The sequence below is a fragment of the Chanodichthys erythropterus genome, chromosome 23 (genome assembly GCF_024489055.1).
Source record: "Chanodichthys erythropterus isolate Z2021 chromosome 23, ASM2448905v1, whole genome shotgun sequence".
Lineage (NCBI taxonomy): Eukaryota > Metazoa > Chordata > Actinopteri > Cypriniformes > Xenocyprididae > Chanodichthys > Chanodichthys erythropterus.
In genome coordinates, this window is record NC_090243.1 from 2,956,480 (window position 1) to 2,983,788 (window position 27,309).

Below are 27,309 nucleotides of genomic sequence, written 5' to 3' on the forward strand. Positions count from 1 at the left end.
TCAGAATGTTTAAGCGTCCAACTACGCGCGAATAGCGCGATTTAAATAAAACAAATAAAACAAACTTTACTAACATTAAGAATATGAACCGTGATACATTTTTTTTTACAATTCTTTGATGAACTGAATGTACAAAATAAAAGCATTTATGTGAATTAGAAACATTTTGTAACATTTAAAATGTCTTTTGAATGGTAGTGTATACTTGGACAACCTCGGTTATACCTTTACATGTACATGTATTTACTGATATCCACTCATTACAGTCCTGGCTAACTGAGTCTGAGCTGTATTAACTCCCTTTCCCTTATCCTCTCTCAGTCCATTGAGACTGCAGTGATGCAGATTAACAAAAGCATCTTTTCTGAGAAACAAATCATGTACCCTAGAGTTTACAGTGGAGCTGTAAACTCCTCATTATCCCAGCTTAGTTGGACTTGGACCAAATTTACACTCTCATCCTGGCTCAGCTTATATGTGGATGTGAGTAGGAATTAAGCTGCAGTAAGACAGCATCACACAGTTACCTCATTTATACAGGGCTTTGCTCTTTGTGAGTAACATCAGGCTTTGTGTTCCTAACAACATTCTGTATTCATCTGCCTTGGGGAGCGCCTGCATTCTTTTAGAGTCGAAATTTGGATGGGTCTTTTCCGGGACGACCTCACCTTCTCTCATTTGGGCATGACGGTAATGATGTGTCGGTGCTTACCTGTTACAATAATGAGGATAATTACTGTCGAGCCTCTCCAGTGATATTTCCTGGTCTGATATTGAGCTGTGGCTGCAAAGGCTGGAAGCTCAGTGGAAGAGAGTTTGTTAGCCGAGCCGGCGTAGTGGAGGTGGAAATGCGTCACTGTCTAGGCCAAATCGGCACCTTGGTTTGTTTTGATTGCAATAAAGATAACATGAGTGTGAGGTAGGGTTGGCTCAATACCAGGTTTTGCCTTTATTCTGGTACCTCAGTATCCATACTAAATATTCCTCCATGCAAAAAGATGATAGGCCGCTAAACATGCGTGATAGGTTTGCATGTCATTTAAGTGCCATATTTTGCCGTATTTTATTCAGGTAAGGTCAAAGGATGAGTAACTATGCATTAATATTGTAAAATATGAATTTAAAAAAATATTATCACAAGGTGTGTGCCTCAGCATATTTTTAATTTGTATTTCCAAATTGTAATATTCTACAAATATTTCAGAATACAACAATATCATAGGCTATCTGAGCAAGAACATATTTCCATTAACTTACTAGCTGAAATGGAAACATTGGAGTATGAATAATGACACAGATAGTGTCAGCTCCACAGGGAGTTCTACAGGGTTCAGTGTTGGGGCCAATTCTATTTAGCATATATGCTTCCACTTGGGCAGATTAATAGGATGTATGGCCTTGGGTATCACCGCTCTGATGATACTCATTTACATTACCACTAGCCTTGATGTCAGCTGCATGTAGCTGTTCTGAGTGAGTGTCTAGAGGAAATCAGAATTTGGATGCAGCATAATTTCCTGAAAACTGAATTGAATTGCTGATTCGTACGATGGAGGCTACTCGATCACATTGGTTTGGTTGTCAATTACAACATGCTTCCCACTTCACAGGTATTGAATTTGGGTGTCATCTTTGATCATCAACTAACATTTGATGCAAAACATATTTCACAAATCGGCATTTCAGGAATTTTGCCCGACTTTGAACTTTTCACTGATGCAGAAAGGCTCATACATGCCTTCATTACATCCAGGATGGACTGTAATGCCCTGTTCTCTGGCCTTCCAGCTAAATCTTTGAATAGGCCTCAGTATATTCAAAACTCTGCTGCTCATGTGCTTACCCATACTTCTCCACGTGAACACATTACATCACAGATTTTAATTGCACTGGCTTCCCATTCATGCTAGAATATATTTTAAATGTACAAAGCATTACATGGGATGGCACCAGTGTATCTTTGTGATTATATTAATCAATATACTCTGCCACATTCTCTCTGTTCTGCTAACACTCTTGCTGTTCATCAGCCTTCATGTAAACTTAAAGAAACACTCCACTTTTTTTTTGAAAATAGGCTCATTTTCACACTCCCCGAGAGTTAAACAGTTGAGTTTTACCGTTTTCGAATCGTGTACCAAGATCGACGGAAAATGAAAAGTTGCGATTTTCTTGGCTGATATGACTAGGAACTAGACTCTCATTCCGGCGTAATTTTCCGTCGGTCTTAGTACACGATGTAACTACAGAAGAGTCAAGTTTTAAATAGGAAAAATAAACTCTTTGGTCATTTAAACGAGATGCTAACGGTCTAATCAGATTCAATGTACTATGCTAAGCTATGTTAAAAGTGGTACCGCCAGACCCAGAGATCGGCTGAATGGATTCGAAAACGGTAAAACTTAACTGTTTAACTCTCGGGGAGTTGGAAAATGAGCCTATTTTCAAAAAAAGTGGAGTGTTCCTTTAAGACCATGGGAGAAAGAGCCTTTTCATTCAAAGCCCACAAGTTATGGAATGCTCTTCCCTTCACTATCAGAGTCATTCACACTTCAAGTCTCAGCTATCAAATTCTGTCCATTTTATGACCATTCTTAAACAATGAATGTGGTTTTGACACTTTAATGTGGCAAATCATGGTTGGGTTTGAAGTTCGCTAAACTTCAAAAAGTATTTTTATTTTTTTTTTCCTACCGTATACCACACATCTCTACACTGAAGAGCAGAGATTGAGAAATAAATATGATCTAGAAACCCGTTTCTTGATTGTGAAGATGTGACTTTCAGAATGAGATCTGTCCTTCATTACTGTTTCGTTTTTAGTAGGTTGTTTTTAGTACCTCTTTTTTGGCACCTGTTTTAGATCCTCTGAATATACTGGGAAATCAAATTATGAGTTATGTTTGTGGCATTGCTGTTGGTAAGATAAGATGGCAAAAGAACGGTGCTTTTCACTCAACACCTACTCCCTCAATCATGAGCAAAACACACTGGCTTACAAAGAAATACATTGTTTAGTCAATACACTATCTTTCATGATTGCATTATTTCAGAGTTTCTCATCAAAATTAATTTTGGTGAAAGGGAAATCTTTGTTCAGGAAGTGATTTATCTTTTCTGTTACATCTGAGTCATATTTTAGGAATCATGTCTGCCACTGTCAAGCATTCCAAAGATAAAGCTGGTGACCATGACTGGCTTTAAGATAGACTCTTGCCCAAAACAGAGTCAGATGTTTACAGGGTTATTATAGTAAACTAAAACTGAAACTAAAAGCATTCATTCAAATTTCTAAAACTAAAGCTAAAATTAAGAAATAATAATAAAAATATATAGACATTAAAAAACTATTAAAACTGACAAAAACACAACAGTAGTTGTATGTTTACTAACACTAAAATGAAAATGGAAAATATAAAAAAAAAAACTGATTCAAAATATCATTAAAAACTTTAATATTATCTCAATTATACTAAAACAACACTGGCTGTTGGTTACAGGCAAGGGATGCAAATGTTATTTGCATAATGAAATTTGCAGAAGAAGTCTTCAGACCTCACAGGAATTTATTTAGGTATCGTTTTAAACAATCTTTACCAGAGTGTGTTTAGTGAATTACTGCCAAGCCAGACACATGGCGTTAACCCTGTGTTGCCAAATGCCAACATATCACTTTTTTCACTTATCCACTGTTCAGAAAATGGCAAACAATTGCTGGAATTAAAAGGGCTGTTTTTACATAATTATTTAAAAAAAAAAAAAATGCATTATTTTTTTTTTTATTATTGTTTTTAAGCCACAAGACATTTGTTGGTTTCTCCAAAAAGGCAGACATGCATTGAAGCCTCACTCAGGATTTTTTTATTTTATTTTTGGTAGGTCTTTTTTTTTTTTTTTTTTACACCACAGATCAACTTTATCTAACATTTTTCTACCGTAAATTGACAAAATACAATATTTTTATTTTGTTGCCATGAGATTTTTTTTGTTTATAGGTTGGTATAATATTATAGATTTTAATTAGAGTACAAATTGATAACTTTAAAGAAATCCATAAATGTACAGAATATGCACCATCTTTTAAAAGTTTGGGGCCAATAAGATTTTTTTTTAAAGAAGTTAATACGATTATTCAGCAAGAATGGATTAAATTGATCAAAAGTGACAGTAAAGACATTTATAATGTTAAAAAATATTTATATTTCAAATGAATTTTCTGCATTTAAACTTTCTGTTCATCAAAGAATAGAAAAATATATCACGGCTTCAACATTTATTGTTGTAATATATCAATTGTAATAATATTTCCCAGTTTTACTGCTGTCTTGGTGAGCATAAGAGACTTCTTTCTAAAACATTTAAAAAAAAAAAATCTTACTAACCTTAAACTTTTGAATAGTGCTTTGTACGTATTTAATGAACTATTTAATGTCCAAAAAAATATAATCAAACATCTACTTGATAATATTCCCTGAGCAGAAAACCTTACCTTTGCCTGGAGTGCATCAACCCAGACATAGTCCAGTCATTGAATTTACAAGGGACACAACGCTGAAAACTAGGCCAACAATAGCAGTGAACTTCCAATTAAATTCTGTGTGATGTCACACTAATAATCAAGTCATTGCACACATAAGTATTCATTAACAAGTAGCCAGGACTGTAATTTTATAAAGGCCTACCAAACAGCACTTTGGAGAATCCATTAAGCATTCCAGCAATATAATGTCTGTGTCCAGACGTACATCCATGAGGCTGCCAGAATCCACAGTTCATAAACGATTTAATAAAAGTACTGTTATTAGGGTTACGTACTTCCTCTCATAAGCAGCTGCCAGAATAATCACTTATTTACCCAATATCAGTATCAAATGGAGAAATGACCCCAGCCCTGCTTCTGTTTGAGGGCTTCAGGCAGAAAATTGTGTCAGCAGAGCAAATTGCCAGTAACTCGTAAAGCAAAAGTTTATGTGCAGCTCTTGGGCTATGGTGGAACTGTGCACGATTCTGGAACTTTTAAAAGAAACTGTACTGATTTTAACTTATTGTGTTTTTAATGACCTTGTGGATAACTTATTTTATTTTTCAATGGTTCTTTCTTACTTTTCATGAAGAAAAAAAAAATTGAATTTTGCCACTGAAATGTTTGGTTGTTGAAATTTTTTTTTTTTTTTTTTTTTTTGCATTGCCATGTGGTTGCTAGGGTGTTCTGAGTGTTTATTGGCCCGAGTCAAATGAGTTAGGGCTGGGCGTCAGTAAAGCCGGTTCCCTGATTACCTGCTTTCAAATGGAGCGCCATTTAATAGACAGAGCTGTAGCTCACTGACAAGCTACGCAATATCGCGTTCATTATCGCAGATGAATCGCCTTCGACAATGAATGCGATATTGCGTAGCTTGTCAGTGATCTACGGCTCTGTCTATTAAATGGCGCTCCATTTGAAAGCAGGTGATGACGATTTAGCGGTAATCAGGGAACCGGCTTTACTGACGAAATGCGCGTGACAATCGCATGCGATATATCGGCCAGCCCTAAAATGAGTCTTTATGATATTTTGGTCTATGTAAATCTGGGATTTTGCCCATTTTTATAATCTGCCAGGAGCAAATCATGTCTAAATAATAATAATAAAAAAAATACCTAGCAAGTGGATTGAGGCATTTCAACATTATAAAGTACAGTACAAAAAATGGTTCATTTTGAGTTGTAACAGTTATTGGACCCTATTTTAATGATCTGTCATGGTCTAAAGCACATGGCGCAAGTGCACATTTTACTTATTTACACTGTTAAAGAGTTGCATTATCATGCTAAACATTGCCAAACTACCAAATACACTACTTCCGGTTTCTGAGAATTTTTTCAGAGTATGGCCCTTTATCACATAGTAAAAGGTGGAATTCCTTGTATAAGCACTTCTGCCTGATAAGCGTGTGGATTGTCCCTATTCTCTTAATGAGTAATGGGTGTGTTTTGGGCATAACATGCAATAAACCAATCAGAGTCTTATCTCCCATTCCCTTTAAAAGCCAGTTGCACTCGCACCATGGCGGATTCACTATTTACATGGCGGAATTTGCAAGCGGAAAAACTGAACGCTTCTCTAGCGAGGAAACGGATCTGCTCGTGCACGAAGTTAAAGCGGACCATCTACGGGACAAGCCGGATTCCACCAAAGCATTTTTATCTTTATGCACACAGAAATAATCTTTTAAATTGTAATCCTTTTATTTTTAATCTTTGGCATGTTTGTGTCCTGCTGTGCAACCCTGTGTGTTTATATAATTATAGTGTGCATGCGTTGTGCACCCGCCTAAAGGCACATATTACTACCGCATTCTTTAAATAACAAAAAAAATAAATAAATACTGCGTCATTGACTTTAGATCAGGTTTCAGTTGGTCAATGGCGCAGTCCATTTCAGTTGCCTCAAAATAGCAACACGCTAACAATGCGCCTGAACACACCCCATGGGCGCAAATGCGTTTGCTATTTAAACAATGTGGCGCAGGATGTGAAAATGATTACTGCGTCTGGCTGAAACTAGCAAAAGACACTTGCACCGCGCCTGGCGCCGCATTGAGTCGGGTGTATGATAGGGTTCATTAAATTAATACTGTATTCAGATGAGCATGAACAATTAAATATCCAATATTGACCAATATAAATAAATTAAATGTGTAGTATTGGCAAGTGTTATTTTTGTATTATGTACTATTATAGTTTTTACTAATATTTTGAATAAGCTTTTATTTTTATATTTTTATTTTAAAGGATTAGTCAAATAAACCCCATGTCATCCAAGATGTTCATGTCTTTCACATGATTGCCTAGCACGTGCTTACGCTTTCCGTATTCTTCAAAAAGCTTATGCTGTATGTCCTACGCGTTCCCTATTCAACGGTGCACCAGTTCCGTTTTTTTCCATAAGTAGAATGGGGAAGGCGTAGGACATACAGCATAAGCTTTTTGAAGAATACGGAAAGCAGAAGCACGCGCAAGGCGATCATTTGACGAACAGGCATTACGTAACAGTCGGGATCATTAATATTCACGCCCCCAATATTTGCATATGCCAGCCCATGTTCAAAGCATTAGACAATGGGCAGCCAGTATTAACGTCTGGATCTGTGCACAGCTGAACTAGGTAAGCAAGCAAGAACAACAGCGAAAAATGGCAGATGGAGAAATAATAACTGACATGATCCATGATAACATGATATTTTTAGTGATATTTGTATATTGTCTTTCTAAATGTTTCATTAGCATGTTGCTAATGTACTGTTAAATGTGGTTAAAGTTACCATCGTTTCTTACTGTATTCACGGAGACAAGAGCTGTCGTTATTTTCATTATTAAACACTTGCAGTCTGTATAATGCATAAACACAATTTCATTCTTTATAAATCTCAACAGTGTGTAATGTTAGCTTTAGCCATGGAGCATATAGCCTCACACTCATTCAGAATCAATGTAAACATCCAAATAAATACCATACTTACACGATTAGACATGCTGCATGACGAACACTATGTAAAGAACAATTTTGAGGGTTATATTAGCTGTGTGAACTTTGTTTATGCTGTTAAAGGCAAGCGCGAGCTCCGTGGGCCGCAGCCTAAATCGTCTCATATTTAATGATGCCCCAAAATAGGCAGTTAAAAAAAATTATTAAAAAAAATCTATGGGGTATTTTGAGCTGAAACTTTACAGACACATTCAGGGGACACCTTGGACTTATATTACATCTTTTAAAAAGACATTCTACGGCACCTTTAAGTCTAATTTTTGTAATTTAGATTTTTTTTTGTTAATATAACTATTTTTGTTTAATTAATTTTATTTATTTCCAGTAATTTTAATGCTTAAAAAAATACACTATATATTGAGCATTGCTGTGTCTTTTGAACATCTTTTTCTTAGCATGTTTGCAGTCAACTACAACCCAGCTGCAGAGCCACTCCACTTAATGGATCTCCCAGGTCAAATGAGGTCTTTCTTGTGAGCTGGAGCAGTGTCAGGCTAGCTCATTGTTCTGGAGGTCTCATGCTCAGCCCAGCTGTTGAGGTCCAGCCTCATACTTGTGGTTTGTTAGCATGAATCACTCCAAAACTCACATTTGTATTAAAAGGCTGGACCAACAACTCCTTCGTAGATTCAGTGGTTCCTTTTCCGCTGTTATCTTGTTCCGTTCCGAGGGATGTCAGAGCACATAACTTCCTGTAAATGAAGAGGTGAGGGGTGTTTGTTGGAAATGTGTGTTTTGGAGTACTCAGCGGCGGCCCTCCCTGTTGTTGCACAAGTCATGTGCCTCCCTTCACACAGAGGAGGAGTTGCTATGAAATGTTTTTTTTTTTTTTTTTTTTTTTTTTGGTGGTGGTGGCATTGTTTTGTTTGGGCGAGTCATTAATGCTTTTGTGGCTTGCAGTCAAGAGGACAGCTGCTTGTCTTTGAGTCATAAAGTTTCTGTATTTGGCTCCAGGTGCTCGCTGCTTACAGAGCCACACAGGTGTGTCTCACATGGTGTCGGTCCTTCTTTATAGTTTGATCTCTCATGGCAACCATCCACCATGTACAGTAAAGCAAATCGGTATCGGCCCAATTAAGCATTTTTTAACTGATCGGTATCGGCTACCCTAAGCCCTAGCCTTTATTTTACGTCAGCTGTCACACAGGATGTTTTTTTCCACAAACAAAGCACTCGTGTCGCTTCATAAAATTGAGGTTAAACCACAGTAGTTATGTGGATTACTTTAATGATGTTTTTACTACCTTTCTGGTGCTTGAAAGTGGTAGTTGCATAGACTGTCAATGGAGGGACAGAAGGCTCTCAGATTTTATTAAAATTTGTGTTTTGAAGATGAACAAATGTCTTACGGGTTTGAAACAAGGTGACGGTGAGTAATTAATGACATAATTTTCTTTTTTGGGTGAACTAACGCTTTAAATAACTTTCATAAAATAAACATAATAGTACTGTAAACTAAAAACTAGGGAGCCACTGAGTTTTAAAATGAGACATTTGTTACAGGATCTCATTTTATTGTTTTTATACTGTTGTAATTATTATTATTTTTTTTTTTTAAGAAATGTTTTTGTCTGTTAGTCATAGAGATACCAAACTTGATGGGATGGTCTGAAATCCCCACTTACACTGACTCAGGTGGCCAGACACACATCCATTTGACACTAGGTGCCGCTATAATTACGTCATTAATTTTTGAACACGGAAGGCGTTTACAGCAATTTTGACCAAATCAGCCATTTATATAAAAAAGCTCAGATCATGGTATTACAATTGCAGATAAACCTCTTCCAATAAATTTCATTTGAAAGTTGTGAATGTTGTGATCACAGCAGTTGCTACCATCTTAATTAAAACAATCAGCTACTAGCATTTAAACTAATTCCGTTAATGAGGACAGAAGCAGCTGTGCCGGGCATCGGTCCAGCTTAAAACCTTAGTGCCAGATTTGCTTCAGTAGCAGTAAATGGACTGACACTAAGTACTCCCGGTACAATCTGAAGAGTTTGATGTATGAGTTATATCAGCCACTGCCTCTTCCTGCGAATGAGAATAACCCAAAATCCAATTAAACCTCAAGATGTGCAAATAAAATCTTAATAATCCAGTGTGTCATTTTAAATCAGCCACAAGGAATCAGGGAGGGCCGGAATTTGACTTGCTGCTGAAGCGATAAAACAGGGGAAACCCACTGATTAAATGGCAGAAAGCTTTGTAATCTCGTGTTTGCAAGAGGAGCCATAACACACACTGCAGAGGAATTTGGGTTTAGCCGACCTTTAATTAACATTATAAACACTGAAGTTCTGTAGTATGTCGTCCGAAAGGCAGATCAGGGGTATTTTTTAAGGGCTGTGTGGTTTATTTTGCTGTTCTGGCTGTACTCTATTGTTAAGGACAATCAACCGCTATAGCCCAGTTAATGCCGGGCCATGAATACTTAGTCGTGATTTTATACAGTTTTCGAGTCCAATGTGGATAAGAGTCAACACCACCTGCTGATTTATTACAACGCTTTTGAAAGTGGCATGTTACCAAAATATTACTTTAAATCCAGCCAAGAACTTGTTTCTAGTATTATGTTGGTTTGTACAATAATTCTGGTGAAAAAGCCCCATGGTGCCCCTGTCTGTGCTGTTGTATGTCAGTGGATGGTGTTTTTGAAGTTGTCACACATCTTCCTTTCTTCATGGGGGGTTTGGTTTGCTCCATGCCTGTTGCCTTTCCATATCCCCTCTTGAGACAAATCTCATGTAGGAGGTCTTCACTCCCTGATGACATAGCTTTTGTGCTTCAGTGGGATGCTTTGTGGTATCATTTTGTCATTTTCCTTTACTCTCATTTGTGGAAAAAGCTCCTGCAATGTAAAAGGAATCCACACATGGAGGGGTAAACAGAAGGAAGTATCCATGCTTTCCCTTCTTTCTCAGGAGGAAGTTGTCCTGTCTTCTACAGAGGTGTTGTAGTAAATCTGTGCCACTAGGACATGACCATGTTCCAGGGACTGGTCAATAAAGTCCCATTGTCCTGTTGACCCATTTGTGTTTTCCCCCCTTTGTAGTAGAGGATTTTTTTTCACTTTCTGAAAGCCTAAGCTACATGACGATGGTTGTTTGGCTAATTTATTCGTTCTAATTAGTGTTGTCAAAAACATATATTTCGATATGTATTGAAACGGTTCCTTTTCTGCAGTATCGATACACTGCTACCAGCTACGCGTTCTTGCTCTCTTCTTTCCAATGGCAAGTTTTCTATTTTCTCCAGTAATCTGTTTAAACAGTGCTTGTATTGGGCATAATTTTATTAATTCCTGCAGATTTCGCACTAAAAGCGCGTGCACCACTGATATCCGTGGCACGCACATAAAGCCACCACTCAAACAGCTTACGAAAACCAAATTGACTTCTTTTTTGTGGTTTATTTTGCTTAAACAGTCAAATACACACAAAGTTATGAAATATGCCCGTTTTGCTGAGTATTCAGGTAAATAAAGTCAGTTTTGGAACGTAAACGTATTTGAATGTAGTTTGGGAGAAAACGCATGTTGTGTAACAGTATATTGCATCAGTGCATAAGCTCTTTAAGTGACCGCAGTCTGCACCTTTAGAGAGAGGGTTAAAATTTACTTTATAGTAGTTTTATTTAGGCATCTAACTTGAGAGACCCATCTGTGGGTTAGTTTTATCATGCAGATGGAGAATTTATTACTGTTAGCATGTTTGTACTCTTTCTTTAATCCTCACAGGATTTTCAATCCTCTACACTGAAAATTCTCAAGTGATGTTAATCTATGTCTATGTAGAGGAGAATAAACTGCAGCCGGGGCCTCCTGTTAGCAGTTAAAATGGCAAGAGATAGATTGAAGTCATCAGAGGCCCAGCATGTGCTGCTAGCTCTTACGTTATGTTAGCAACACACTGATGATCAATCAATGATGAGAAAGTGAGATAGTCTGGCGTATTGCCTGGCCGTTAAAAAGCCTGTCCAGGTGACTGATCAGTAGTCAAGACCCAGTCTATCCATTTCTTCTGTGTTTACCCAAAGTCCTGTACTGCAAGCCAGTTCACTTGGCGGCCATCTTGGAAAACCCTCCAGACACTTACTCCACTTAAGCCCAAAGTATACTTAGTGTAAGTTTTGATGTGAAAGTTATGCGTATGTGTACAGCCAAATATGTTGCCTTTCAAAAGTTTTGTCTTTTGTGCTATTTCTCTCCAGAAGTTATGAGCAATAAAAATGTCTCTTAAACACAGTCATCTAAGGTCCTGCTTATTAAGCACCTTTTATTAAGATGCACTTTGGTCGATCGGATCACAAGTGGACGACATTGAATACAGGTGTAAAAGGGGTCTAAAATGTTTTGAGCTTGTCCACTGTCGACCACTTCCATAGGTAGTGGTTGAAAACAAACAAATCAACCAAATGTGGTCGAATGCTTTCAAACAGCTACAAAAGACTCCCTACACTCTGTAATGACCTAATGCCTAAATGTTATGGCAAGTCATCAGTTTCTTTTTCAAAGGTGAAACAGTGGCCCAGGCCAGTGTTGCCACCTGTGGACAAACGTACGTACAGTACATGAGTACCACACTGATGATGAGCTAGTATCGGGTCGCTGTATCCTGATACATCTGTTATGTTCTTTGGAAAGTAATTCTTTGACTCCACACACCCCATCCGTGTACAACAGTGCATGCGCAAGCAGGACAGAAGAGTCCACTAGGTGGCAATATGCACAGTACTGAGCACAATGAGCAGTCGTTGAAGAAGAGTGTGTAAAGAACGATTCAAAAACAAGACGAGTAAACTCAGAAGCATGCCTTCTCCACCGTTTTTGATTCCTGTTCTCTTGGTGTATCTTCTGAACTATGTTGCAATGGTGGATGCACTATTTTTCTTCTCCGATCCTGCCCAGCGAATGTTCCGTTGATGACACGATGTCTGGTAACGATTATAGAATAAATTGTACTGCGCATGTGTCGAACTCGGTCATCCATGCGCATCTGTGGTTAGTATACTTTGAAAGATGTGCCCAGACGTGTCTGGGCGCTGAAAGTGAAGTATACCTGGGGCTTTAGTGTTTGTTCACCCAAAATGAAAATTATCCCATAATTTACTCACCCTCAAGCCATCCTAGGTGTATATGACTTTCTTCTGTCAGCCAAATACAATTGGAGTTGTATTAAAAAATATTCTGGCTCTTCCAAGCTTTATAATGGGAGTGAATAGTAACCGATATTTTGAAGCCATCCATCATAAAAGTTATCCATACAGGTCTAGGGGGTTAATAAATGCCTTTTGAAGCAAAGCGATGCATTTGTGTAAGGCAAATATCCTTATTTAAAACTTTATAAACTAGAATCACTGGCTTCCGTGCGCAATTTCTGCAGAAAAGTGAACTTTGACCTGATGTGTCATAAATACTTTGATTGTTGCGATCCTATCAGACCTATGATAGCAACCTGAATCATAACAAAGCACTGTTCGCCAGAGGAGAACTGGGCCCCCGACTAAACCTGGTTTCTCCCAAGGTTTTTTTCTCCATTTTAACACCTATTTGCCACTTGTTTGCCACCTGATGTCACCTCATGGTGTTTGGGTTCCTTGATGCTGTCGCTTTTAGCTTGCTTAGTTGGGGACACTTGACATTTGACTTGACATTTGATATTCAACAGTATTCTTGACATTTATTCAACAGTGCTTCTGATCTGCCTGCATTGACACTATTCTTTAAGAGCTGCTGTGGTTCGAACAAATAGGGCTGGGCAACAAAGTTATCACTGTAAAGCTGCTTTGACACAATCTGCATTGTAAAAAGCGCTATATAAATAAAGGTGACTTGACATGTGTGACGTATTGATGAACGCATAAGATAGACCAAAACAAAACACCGGTCACGAATTAGAAGTCTAAAACGAGACATTTTAAAGAGAAATGTCGGAGGAGCTTTGTTGCCCAGCCCTATTTGTTCAAACTGCTAGAGGCGTCTACTCTCAACTAAGCTTACGCTACTCCTACACCGGAACTCGACTCACTTTTGAACGCGCGGATAGACGTTACTGGAATTTAGTGATTTTATTGTATAAAGTATGGATATTTTTCTTACAAAAATGCTTTGTTTCAGAAGGCCTTTATTAACCCCCTGGAGCTGTATGGATTACTTGCTTTTTTGGGCTTCAAAATATCGGTTATTGGTGAACTAACCCTTTAAATTTTGCTCATAATATACATTTCAGGTAATCCATAATACATTACCTCTTTTCTCACAGTGTCTGAAACATTTGATAAATGATTCAGTTTCTCTAAACCCCTCATTTTGAGAGCCTACTCTGCTCTGATTGGTCATATGGCCCAGTCTGTTGTGTTTGATCTACTGCTTACAGTGCGTTTCACAAAATAAAATGCCCATTACCACATCAGGGCCCTCATTTATCAACAGTGCATAGAAAAGTTTCTATATTTTGTCTTACGAATGAAATTTAGAATGTGCCTAAGTACAAGAAAATCCGTATTTAGCAAACGTGCGCATGCAGTTCTTACGCACATGAATAAGCAATCATTGTTGATAAATCCCACATGTGTGTTAGTACCATTCTCGTTCACCACGGTCATTAGCATTCGGAAACGCCTCCAATGAACCATATATGGTGACAACACTTCCCTTTAAAGGTGCCCTAGAATTAAAAATTGAATTTATATTGGCATAGTTAAATAACAAGAGTTCAGTACATGGAAAAGACGTACGCTGAGTCTCAAACTCCATTGTTTCCTCCTCCTTATATAAATCTCATTTGTTTAAAAGACCTCCGAAGAACAGGCGAATCTCAACCTAACACCGACTGTTACGTAACCGTCGGGGTGTACGCCCCCAATATTTGCATATGCCAGCCCATGATCGAGGCATTACACAAGGGCAGTTAGTATTACACAAGGGCAGAACATCTGGATGTGCACTGCTGAATAATCAGACTAGGTAAGCAAGCAAGGAAAACAGCAAAAAATGGCAGATGGAGCAATAATAACTGACATGATCCATGATAACATGATATTTTTAGTGATTTGTAAACTGTCTTTCTAAATGTTTCATTAGCATGTTGCTAATGTACTGTTAAATGTGGTTAAAGTTACCATCGTTTCTTACTGTATTCACGGAGACAAGAGCTGTCGTTATTTTCATTATTAAACACTTACAGTCTGTATAATTCATAAACACAACTTCATTCTTTATAATCTCTCCAACAGTGTAGTGTTAGCCAGTTAGCCACAGAGCATATAGCCTCCAACTCATTCAATATCAAATGTAAACACCCAAATAAATACAATACTCACATAATCTGACGCATGCATGACAAACACTTTGTAAAGATCCATTTGACGGTTATATTAGCTGTGTAAACTTTGTTTATGCACTGTTTAAGGCAAGCGCGAGCTCTGGGGGCGGAGAGCGCGCAATTTAAAGGGGTCACAACCTGAAATCGGCTCTTTTCTAATTATCCCCCAAAATAGGCAGTTAAAAAAATTCATTTAAAAAAATCTATGGGGTATTTTGAGCTGAAACTTCACAGACACATTTAGGGGACACCTTAGACTTATATTACATCTTTTTAAAAAAAGTTCTAGGGCACCTTTAAAAATCATGTGATTGTGTTTTTTCCTATGGCGAAGAGTGTTTTTCCTATGGCAAAGAGCAATAATGGCAAAGAGAGCACACCGTGCTCTCGCCAAGCAGATCAGCACGATCTTGGAAAACGCGCTCTCTGCGGAGCGCATTGCTTGCCAAGTCTTCCAATAACGCAAGATAAGCCATTGCACTGAGACAAACATTTTTCACAGCTGTCTTTTATAGGGTTTGACACCAATTACGCACTGTGTTTAAAACTAGACAAATGATAAATTGAGTGTTTTACATAGATGCAAACTCCTCACCTTTCAGTGAGAACTCACCTTTTTGAAATCAAAATAGGTCACTAATGGGATTTGCATAGATCCAATGAGAAAATGTTTTATGGGGGGTAGGGGGGTCTTACAAGGGTAATTGGGAACTTACAAGGGCAAATAAAGAACAATAAGTAGCCTACTGTACAGTGTTTCCTTTACTCTTTACTTTAAAAACTATGTCTATAATGGGTAATATTTGATGTATTTGAGGTCTAAGATGTGGCAAACAGTATTGCAGTCTAATCAGTCAGTATTGTCCTGCATAGCATTTTGTTATTTATAACATGAGATTTTAACCAAATGTTGATTTTTGGTAAAATGTTGCAACAATATGTTAATTTTTTTGCGTGACAAATTACAATTTTGGATATTAAGGGATTTTTTCATGTATTTTTATTACCCTGTAACTACAAATGAGCATGTAAAGCAAATAACTTGAAAAAAAAAAAAATTCTGTGCTCCTGTTTGCCTCCCTGTTTTATAATTAAAGGAAACACAGGACATACTGTATGTGGATTGCTTAATGCATACTGTGACACTCTTAAATGCTTTATGTGTAGTGTCGCTTTTCTACCACTACATTCTCTGCGTAAGCATGCTTAGAGGTGTGCTTATTTTTACACACATTTCTACGTATAAGAACAAGTTGGTGAATCCCAACTTACGCACTCATTACACACAAATCTGTCTGTAAGCACTGTTGATAAATGAAAGCCCTGAATTTCAGCTCCGGAGGCTTCCTCAGCACTTGTATACACAGTAACAATGGCGTTGGTTTCACCGTATCAATTCAAGCATAAGTCTGCATCCTTTGGAAGTACATGCAAAGTGTATTTGCTTTTGGAGCACAGATAACAGCATCTTCTCTGACAACACAAATCAAACTCTTCCAGGACTCAGCTACAACTAGTGTTTGTGGCCGCCTGGGTGAGTCAAAGTAGATGTTGAAGACCATAGGCTGGCATTATGCAAATTCGTTACAAACCTACATTGGTTTGAGCAGGAAGATTGGAATAACTGACTTGTTTCATATCTCTAAAGTGCACACATGGTCTGAAGTAAGTTCAGAAACTTCAGCAAATTGTGTAACTTGCTATTGTTTTAGTTGTTATCATGCCATGTCCACATAGTTTTGGATATTATACATTTTGATGACATGCAATCCCTAAATGCTTCATTCATCAAAACCATACTCGATGACATTTATCACAGCTTCTAAAACTGTAAAGAAGATCGCCAATACATCCTGGCCAACGCTGAAATGTAATCCTACATCTGGGTTAAGGAACTCCACTCGAGATTTGGGCGTGAGCCTTCTCCCGGGGGAGTTGAGGTGGAATTGTGCTTGAATAACTACAGGAAGGGAGTCTTGCCTTGTTTTTGAAAGGATACATGAGCTTTTGTTACAAAATAGTGTGTTTGTGATGATCCATGACTCGTAGTTGTGCGAATGTAACTTGAGGGAGTAATATTGCATGTTAATCTGGATTACCAGTCACAAATCAAGTCATTTGTTGATTATGTTCCAAATTAGAAAGAGTTTCTACATAATAACATGTTTCATGATGTGTAAATTTCTTCCCTAAAAATGATGTGACGCTCATTGGTTTGGATGACCTCACGTGAATGTGTAGCTCTTTCCTTTGAATGAACAAACTACACTGTGGTTCTTTGGAATGGAAATCTAAATGAAATTTAGATTCTAAATGATGGCTCTGCCATCTCATGTTTTCTTTGAAATCTAGTATCAAGTAAGATGTCTTGCTGAGAAGTGTATTCTGGAATCACAAATCCAGTCTATTAAAAACTTGGAAATGTCATTTAAATGCTGAGCTAGTATTGGGTTGCTGTATTTTGATATATATGCCGTGCTCTTTGGAAAGTAATACTTTGACTCATTAAGTCTTAAAGGGATAGTTGACCCAAAAATAAGTGGTCGCCGTTGACATTCAGTGTATGGACATTGTATGTATTTTTTCTGTGCTTCTTTGTTGTGGCTGTTATTATTACTACCAATATTTCACTATAAAAATTGTGTGGTTAGGAAAAATAAAATGATGATTGTACTTTACAACTGTAAAATTTCTATGAAGAAAGTCCTATAGGTTTGTAATAACACGAGGGTGAGTAATGACAGAATTGTAATTTTTTTGGGTGAGCTATGCCTTTTAAATGTCACAAATGTGTCTTTCTGATTTGCGGCTCAATAGCTTTCAGTCATCGCTTGCCGACTCATTTTGTACATTAGCTGTTCTTGAAACCACATCTTAAGTCATTCGTAGTGAGTTATCATTTTGAGTCATTCCCTGTCTCTTTTCATCATTCCTTCTTGCTCTGTTCTCTCATCCTGTCTTCAGGCGGCCACATTCACACACATAAATAAAAGACAACACTAATGTTTGCCTTCCAGTGGGTTTGTCTCCCTGTCCTCTCACTAGGTGTTCCCGCTTTGGCTTGTGTTCCTTTCTAATGCAGACCAGACAGGCCTGGCTGGTGTATGTGCTGATAGATTATTGGGTCTAATGTGGCTCAGAGTGTGTCAGCAACGACTTTCCCACGTTGCACAAAAGGGGCCTCCTACGAGTCAGGGCCGCAGCCACTCTCCCTGCACCTGTAACCAGAAAATCGACCGCCCCAACATCCTGGCTGGGTCCCATGTTGCACTTGGCATTTCCTCCAAGCGTCTGGGACCACGCTTGACATGCAAGGGCAGGCTCCGCCTCCCTCAGAGGGGCTGTGGTCAGCCGAGCGCAGAACCCCTTGGAATTCTGGGAGAGAAATGCTGAATCACTGTTGGAGCAGACAGGAGACATGCAGGATGCTGGCGCAGAGATGTGGCTCCGAACACACATGTGCTGGAATGATTTTACACCCATTAAAAAACCATAGACAAAACCTCCCACTCAGTTAGAGGAATCAAGGAAGGAATTATCATAAAAAGCCGGTAGGCACATTTATGCAGAACTGAAACAACAACACAAACACATGATTACCATAATTTAACACATTTATTTATTTTATTTTATTATTTTGTTTTTAAACCATAAATATTAGATGAAAAACTTAAATGAAAATGTTGCCTTGGCAACTAACTGAAATAAAACAAGTTGAAGTTATGAAATTACTAAAAGTAAAATAAAAATAGATTCAAAGGGTTAGTTGACCCAGAAATGAAAATTCTGTCATTTATTACTTACCCTCATGTCGTCACACCCGTAAGACCTTCGTTCATCTTCGGGACACAAATTAAGATATTTTTGATGAAATCCAATAGCTTGGCGAGGCCTGCATTGAAAGCAAGTTAATTTACACTTTGAAATGCACAGAAAGCTACTAAAGACATATTTACAACACTTCATGTGACTACAGTGGTTCAAGCTTTATGAATCATTTGTTTCAAATCAGTGGTTCGGAGCGTGAAAGTCACGTGATTTCAGTAAACGAAGCTTTGTTTTGTCATAAGAAATTTCAATTTTTCACGTAACTTTGGAAGTTTGATACACGCTCCGAACCATCAATTCAAAACAAAAGATTTATAAAGCTTTGAAGCTTCATGAAGCAGTGTTTTGAAATCACCCATCACTAGATAGTGTTGAATAAAGTCGTTATTTTTTTATTTTTTTTTGGTGCACAAAAAGTATTCTTGTCACTTCATAACATTAAGGTTGAACCACTGTAGTCACATGACCTGTTTTAAATATGTCTTTAAGTATGTTTCTGGGCATTGGATGTGTTAATTATCTTGCTGTCAATGGAGGCATCACTGAGCCATCAGATTTTATCAAAAAATATCTTAATTCGTGTTCTGAAGATGAACAAAAGTCTTACAGGTGTGGAACAACATGAGGGTGAGTAATTAATTACAGAATTTTCATTTTTACTGTGAATTAACACTTCAAGCTGAATAGAAATAATTAAAAAGTAAAAACTGATAAAAATGACAAATTCACTAAACCTTAAACTAAAATGATTAACTAAAGTAATACTAATACTAAAATAATACTTGTAAAATTATTTTATTTTGTAAAATACATATTTATAAATATTTAGTTCCATACATTTGCGTTACAGCAAACCTATACTTCTATATATTTTTTTTTACACTTAAGTTTTTGGAAGTGCTTTCACTTATGCAATAATCTGCTGATCTTAGATCTGTATTCCAAAGCATTCTTGAATTGCAACCATTTATGTTAAGATCTATGTTCAAAAAAGGGGGTGACCGTTAACAGGTTGTTTAAATAAAATTTAAGTTTAAATATGTTTTTAACATAATTTTATTTATTTAATGTATGGTTTTATCTACTGGATTTTTATTTATTTTTAATTTATTTTTAAAATATAAGGTTTGTGCTGAGCTTATTATTGTGAGAATTAAATACAGCTATATTGTATTTACAGCTATAGAGACCCACATTTATGATTTATGTGGTTGTACTAGTTACTCAGTCATTCTGGAATTATTATGATATAATTTTATTGGGCAGGAATATAGTTCTGCCTTTCATTATCATGCGTGTAAAGCTATCTTTTCTTCTTTCCTGGTGGCTTTGGCATGCACTTTGAATTCAACATCTCCCAGATGGCTTCAATTGGTATCAAATCTAATATCACAAGCCCTACAATGAAATGGAAGTTCTCTATTAGCTGAAACTAAATAACTGGAACATTTACGGAAAAGTATATGTAGATCAAATGACCCTTAGTTTAGTATGATTCAGTACACTGCACATGTCTGTTTCAGTTTTAGACTTTTTCCTCTGTTCAGGTTTAAACAATCAAGAAACCTTTAAGTACGAGACTCTTAACAGTGGCCAATGATGCTGTTTTCTGCCTGAAGAAATTAAATTGTTTTATTCAGCAAAGATTCATTAAATTGATCAAAAGTAACAGTAAATGCATTTAAAATGTTACAAAAGATTTCTATATCAAATAAATGCTGTTCTATTCATCAAAGAATCCTGAAAAAAAGTGTATCACGGTTTCAACCTTCATAACATAAAATGTTTATTGAGCACTTAATCAGAATATTAGAATGATCTCTCATGGATCATGTGACAATGACAACTGGAGAAATGGCTGGTAAAAATTTAGCTTTGCCATCACAGGAACAAGTTACATTTTAAAATGTATTAAAGGTGCCATCGAATTGAAAATTGAATTTACCTCGGCATAGTTGAATAACAAGAGTTCAGTACATGGAAATGACATACAGTGAGTCTCAAACTCCATTGTTTCCTCCTCCTTATATAAATCTCATTTGTTTAAAAGGCCTCAGAAGAACAGGCGAATCTCAACATAACATTGACTGTTACGTAACAGTCGGATCATTAATATGTATGACCCCAATATTTGCATATGCTAGCCCATGATCGAGGAATTACACAAGGGCAGCCAGTATTAACGTCTGGATCTGTGCACAGCTGAATCATCAGACTAGGTAAGCAAGCAAGGACAACAGTGAAAAATGGCAGATGGAGCAATAATAGCTGACAAGATTCATGATAACATGATATTTTTAGTGATATTTGTAAATTGTCTTTCTAAATGTTTCGTTAGCATGTTGCTAATGTGCTGTTAAATGTGGTTAAAGTTACCATCGTTTCTTACTGTATTCACGGAGACAAGAGGCGTCGCTATTTTCATTTTTAAACACTTACAGTCTGTATAATTCATAAACACAACTTCATTTTTTATAAATCTCTCCAACACTGTGTAATGTTAGCTTTAGCCACGGAACATACTATCAAACTCATTCAGAATCAAATGTAAACATCCAAATAAATACCATACTTATGCGATTAGACGTTGCATGATAAACACTTTGTAAAGATCCATTTTGAGGGTTATATTAGCTGTGTGAACTTTGTTTAGGCACTGTTTAAGGCAAGCGTGAGCTCTGTGGGCGGGGAGCGTGAGCATTTAAAGGGGCCTCAGCCCAAATCGGCTCATATTTAATTATGCCCCAAAATAGGCAGTTAAATTAATAAAAAAAAAAAAAATCTATGGGGTATTTTGAGCTGAAACTTCACAGACACATTCAGGGGACACCTTAGACTTATATTACATATTTTAACGGTTCCACGACACCTTTAAAATAGGAAACAGTGGTTTTTAAGTTGTAATAATACACCAACCAGACACTTTATTTGGTACACCTTGCTAGTACTGGGTTGGATCCCCTTTTGCCTTCAGAACTGCCTTAATTATTCGTAGATTCAACAAGGTGCTGGAAACATTCCTCAGAGATTGTATTCGATATTGACATGAGAGCATTACGCAGTTGCTGCAGATTTGTCGGCTGCACATCCATGGTGCAAATCTCCTGTTATACCACATCCCAAAGGTACTCTATTGGATTGAGATCTGGTGATTGGAGGCAATTTGAGTATTGTGAACTCTTTGTCATGTTCAAGAAACCAGTTTGAGATGATTATAGCTTTGTGACATGGTGTGTTATTCTGCTGGAATTAGCCAGTAGAAGATGGACACACTGTGCCATAAAGGGATGGACATGGTCAGCAGCAGTACTCAGGTAGGCTGTGGCGTTTAAACAATACTCAATTGGTGCTAAGGGCCCAATGTTTGCCAAGAAAATATCTCCTACACCTTTATATCAGCACCAGCCTGAACCATAGATACAAGGCAGGATGGATCCATGTTTTCATGTTGTTTATGCCAAATTTTGACCCTACCATCTGAATGTTGCAGCAGAAACCGGGCAACGTTTTTCCAATCTTCTATTGTCCAATTTTGGCAAGCCCCTGTGATTTGTAGCCTCAGTTTCCTGTTTTTTAGCTGACAGGAGTGGCACCCGTTGTGGTCTTTGCTGCTGTAGGCCATCTGCTTCAAGGTTCAACATGTTGTGTGTTCAGAGATGCTTGGTAACGAGTGGTTATTTGAGTTACTGTTGCCTTTGTATCAGCTCAAACCTTGCCATTCTCAATTGACCTCTGACATAAACAAGGCATTTTCGCCCACAAAACTGCCGCTCACTGGATATTTTCTCTTTTTCGGTTCTCTGTAAAACCTAGAGATGATTGCGTGTGAAAATCCCAGTAAATCAGCAGTTTCTGAAATACTCAGACCAGCCTGTCTGGCACCATCTTACTGATCCAAAATTTCTGAATGATCCCTGATGGATAAAATCAAGTCACGCTCTATAGTTTTCAAAGTGAATAATTCTGTTTCACTCAGAAATGCATCAGATTAAGGTAAAAGTAAAGTGGTTGAGAACAGTTGACTTTAACAAATGTACCATTTAGTCCCATGCTCTGATGTATTTCTAATTGTTCAACACATTTTGACCTTGTTCATGACTGTTGTTGATGCATTTTTAATTCCCCAAATGCTGATAAGAGCTAAAACCGTGAGAGTGTGATGATTTTGGAAAGCAGCAGCTACTTTTTAGCACAATTCGGTCCCCAGACGTTCAGAGGAGTGTGAATGGGTTCTCCCCAGCGAGGGAAGGGGGAGAGCTGACGCTAGGTCAGCCGGTACCGTTCCTCATAAAGGCCTTAAAGTGCAAACAGACCCTTAAATCTGCCCACTGAACAGCGGCCTGACAGCCCTGCATGGGTGAGCCAAAGTTAAGATAAAGAAAGCTGGATATATGTGAAGCCGCTTTTGTTCCGCGGTCCTTCGCTTGGAGCCAATGGGAGTCATTATTTCACCAACTCATTGTTATGTCATTGACCCCACGGAAGAAGGGCCCTTTAATTTCACCATTTATTACTCTACCAATATTGTTCGGGTTCCACCTCAGAAATAAATCTGTCTTTTCTCTAGTTGTTTTAAAGCTTTGTACACCACTCCCATCAGCCTTTGTGTCTTTAGACACTTACTTCATTGGAGCTCCGTGACAGCGGGGGTACATAATAATGTACGATATGGCTGCATGCATAGCAAGAATGGGTCACGATGCTCAACTAGACTTCCAACAACTGACTAGTCAGTTATTGAGGTTGACTTTTTTTATCTATAGTTTTGATTTGTTTAGTAGCTTTAAATGGCATGCCTGCTTTATTCCCTCTAAAGCATCATTGCTACAGTTGTACACATTCAGAAGGACGTCCTCGACTGTTACCTCACGTCTCATGCTGTTTTAAATACTAGAAATGTATCAGCTGATTTTGGTTATTTAATTGTGAATGCTTACTTCCCCAATTTTTACATTTATATTACCTTTGCCATCATCAGTGCTCACCTAACGCTAATCTCAAAATGTTCATTTTTTACTCTGTAAACTAGAGCTGCATTATTAATTGTTAAAGGGTTAGTTCACCCAAAAATGAAAATTCTGTCATTTATTACTCACCCTCATGTTGTTCCAAACCCGTAAGACCTTCATTCATCTTCGGAACACAAATGATGATCTTTTTGATGAAATCCGAGAGTTTTTTTTTTTATCCCACATAGAAAGCTGTTGGCATAATTACTAAATTCAAGGTCCAGAAAAGTAGTAAAGACATTGCTAAAATAGTCCATGTGACTACAGTGGTTTAACCTTAATGTTATGAAGCGACGAGAATATTTTTGTGCATGTACAGAATGACAGGGAAGAGATGCAATTGTATTCTCGGCGCTTCATAACATTAGGTTGAACCACTGTAGTCACGTCGACTATTTTAGCAATGTCTTTACTACTTTTCTTGACATTGAATGTGATAATTACGTTGCTTTTTATGGCAGAAAAAAACCTCTCGGATTTCATCAAAAATATCTTAATTTGTGTTCTGAAGATGAACGAAGGTCTTGCAAGTGTGGAACAACATAAGAGTGAGTAATTAATGACAGAAATTTCATTTTTGGTTGAAATAACTCTTTAAAAGTTTGAGATCTTGATTCAAACATTCACGCAATCTTATTCCTCAATGACAATGATTTGTCTGTCTATTTAACAAGTACAGTCACAGTGGAAACATTCAAATCTGTGTTGGCGCTGCCGCTGTTCCAGAGAAAGCAGTTGTCATGTATATGTATTAAACCGCTTCAAAAACGTGGTCTTGTCAGCCACACAGTATCATTATTTCTGTGTTACAATAATTTAAATTATCACAGAAGTACTGGGATAAATGCCTATAGTTTGAATGTAAGCACTCATATCCACAGTGGTGATCAAAATAGTCAGGGTGTTTTTTTTTTAAATTGAATTGATAAAAACATCATGCATTGACTGGAATTTTGTTTTCTATCATGCACCGTGCACATCTGTGATGAGGTAAAATGAACGCAAATGCACCAGGTTGCGATAGAATTGAGTGTGAAAGCAGATTAATGCTGCGGGGGGTCACCGGGAACAATTACACTCTGATTCAGACAGCAGCAAATGTGTCCAGTGTGAAAGCCCCCGAAATCACGTTTTGAAAGTAACTTGTGGCAACAAGTGACTGTTAAAAAAAAGTATTTGTTATTGAATCATTGGTTCAAGAGATTTGTTCAAAAACGCTGATTGAATCACATTTTGATGAAACAAGTGAAGTCTTTATGAGTGAGTCATTGAATTATTCAATCAAACATTTTTTTTTTAAAGGTACACTATAACTTTTTAGTTGTTCAAAATGTACAGAATTTTTATAATGAGTGATATAATCAGAACATGTTATTTAATTGTCCATTCAGAATCGTGGGAGAACCATGATCTCTATTTTAAACAAAAAAAAAAAAAAATCTTGAATCCATTTAATCCAGGACCTTGCAGCTCTACTGTAAACTTAAGGTCCGTTATCTAATTTAACTAATTGTTTTTGTATATTTATCCATATAGAATGTGAGACCACATTTAAAGTAATTTTTTTAAAACATGGAAGTTTTATGATTTTTGAATTATTTAAAACAAAGAAATAGTATGTTTAAGAATAATATTTAAAATTTCTCTTTCTAATACAAATTTTTAATCTGTAATGGATTTTTGCTTAAGTTAATAAATAAATTAAATAAATAAATAAATATATAAATATAAATATATATATATATATATATATATATATATATATATATATATATATATATATATATATATATATATATATATATATATATATATATATATATATATATATATATATATATATATATATTTATATATTAAATAAACCATTCATGTAGGATAATTTTAATTTTAATTTTTACTAGTGGTATAATGTTGTGGTGCCTTAGCATTTAAAATTATCTTTTTTTGTTTGAGTGTTTTATTTTTAATTTATTTAGACAAAATTGTATGGAATTTTAATATTGATAGAATTTTATTTGGATTTTATATATGCCATTTATTGATTATTGTCCATGACAGGAATTCCGTAATCAGCTGATCACATTGGCCGGAATTTTTATAATGCTGCATCCTTGATATTTAATGTTACTTGATAGCATGGCCAGGAAAAGGAATCCTTATTTTTATTTAGCTTCTTCCTATCCATGACAAGTCATGTTTTTCCAGTCATTCCTCCAAATTAGCAACCAGCACGTGTAATTCAGTTCCTGGTAATTCCTGGTTGCATTCTGTCGTTTCCATTCTACTGCTTGCACAGTAATAAAACTGCCAAGTTTCGATAAGATAATCCTCTTATAAATCAAAGGGCTTTTTTTCCCCTTTTACCTGCCTTTTTCTCTTTCACTCAACCTTTCCTTCTCTGTCTCTTGGCCCTCTCCCAAACCTAGGTACCATTACCCAGTGCCTAAGGTATTTTATGTGCAGCTGACAGTGGGGAACAACGAGTTTATCGGAGAGGGGCGGACTCGCCAAGCTGCCCGGCACAATGCGGCAATGAAAGCCCTACAGGCCCTGAAGAACGAACCCATTCCAGAAAGACCACCTCAGGTAACCTTCACAACTGTCCCACCAAACAGAACACACATGACACAACCATGCAATCAAAGCTCTTTTAGATTTCACATAGCATCTTAAGAAAAAATCTTACATACACTACCTTTCAACAGTTTTTACAGATTAATTTATTTTTTAAGAAATAAATTATTTTGCATTCAATTGTGAAGACATTTTTAATGTTTAAGATTTCTAATTCAAATAAATTTTATTCTTTTGAAGTTTCTATTCATCAGAATCCTGAAATAAAATGTATCACTTTTTGCTCAAAAATATTAAGCAGCACAACTATGAGCACCAAATAAGCATATTCGATTTTTTTATTATTACTAACGCATGAAAAAAATACATTTTAAAATATATTAAAATAGAAGTCATATTATTTTAAATTGTAATAATATTTCACAGTATTGTTTTTACTATGTTTTTTTATTAAAACCTGCAGCCTTGGTGAGCATAACAAAGTATCAACCATATTTTTTAATTAACATTTTTAAATTAAAAATTTATATTTGAAAAATATTTTTTAAAAGTTTACGATTTGATGCATTTTAAATAATGGTCTCAGACATTTTGTGTGGTTTCCAGTTTCCTGTTTTCCAGTCTGCAGTTGAAAGCCTATCATGCTCTGCATATTCATAACCTCTTGTCAGGTAAAAGTGATATTCAGACTGATGATATTTAAGACGACATGACTGTCCTGTTTCCTCATCATCTGTCAATGTTCACAACATCTCCTCTGAGCTTTAGTTTAGCTTTAGGCTATTCTTCAAAATACTAATTTCTCCCACCGGAAATCATATTACATTGTGCCCCAAATGCCTGGCACCGACCAAGGTTATTTAAAACGTAGTGGCGCCTCTCTTGTTTGGTCTTGTCCCCCTTCTGTCTCCATAATGAGGGCTTTGTCAGACACCTTTTCCGTGTATTGCTTTACAAATTGATACACACCATACCTGTGCACACCTCAGGGCAAAACTGTGTTTGTCTGCATGTCTGCTCAATCCTGTACCAGATCTCA

The 27,309-nt window shown here is 36.8% G+C and overlaps 1 protein-coding gene across 4 annotated transcripts in view; it reads left to right on the forward strand.

The window, feature by feature from the left end:
• stau2 (staufen double-stranded RNA binding protein 2) overlaps positions 1-27,309 on the forward strand; it is a 153,262-nt gene that overhangs the window by 18,743 nt on the left and 107,210 nt on the right. For all 4 annotated transcript variants that reach the window (XM_067377626.1, XM_067377628.1, XM_067377629.1 and 1 more), the window contains exon 6: positions 26,123-26,282. In XM_067377626.1, coding sequence (XP_067233727.1) covers positions 26,123-26,282 — 160 coding nt within the window. The remainder of the gene's footprint in view (positions 1-26,122; positions 26,283-27,309) is intronic.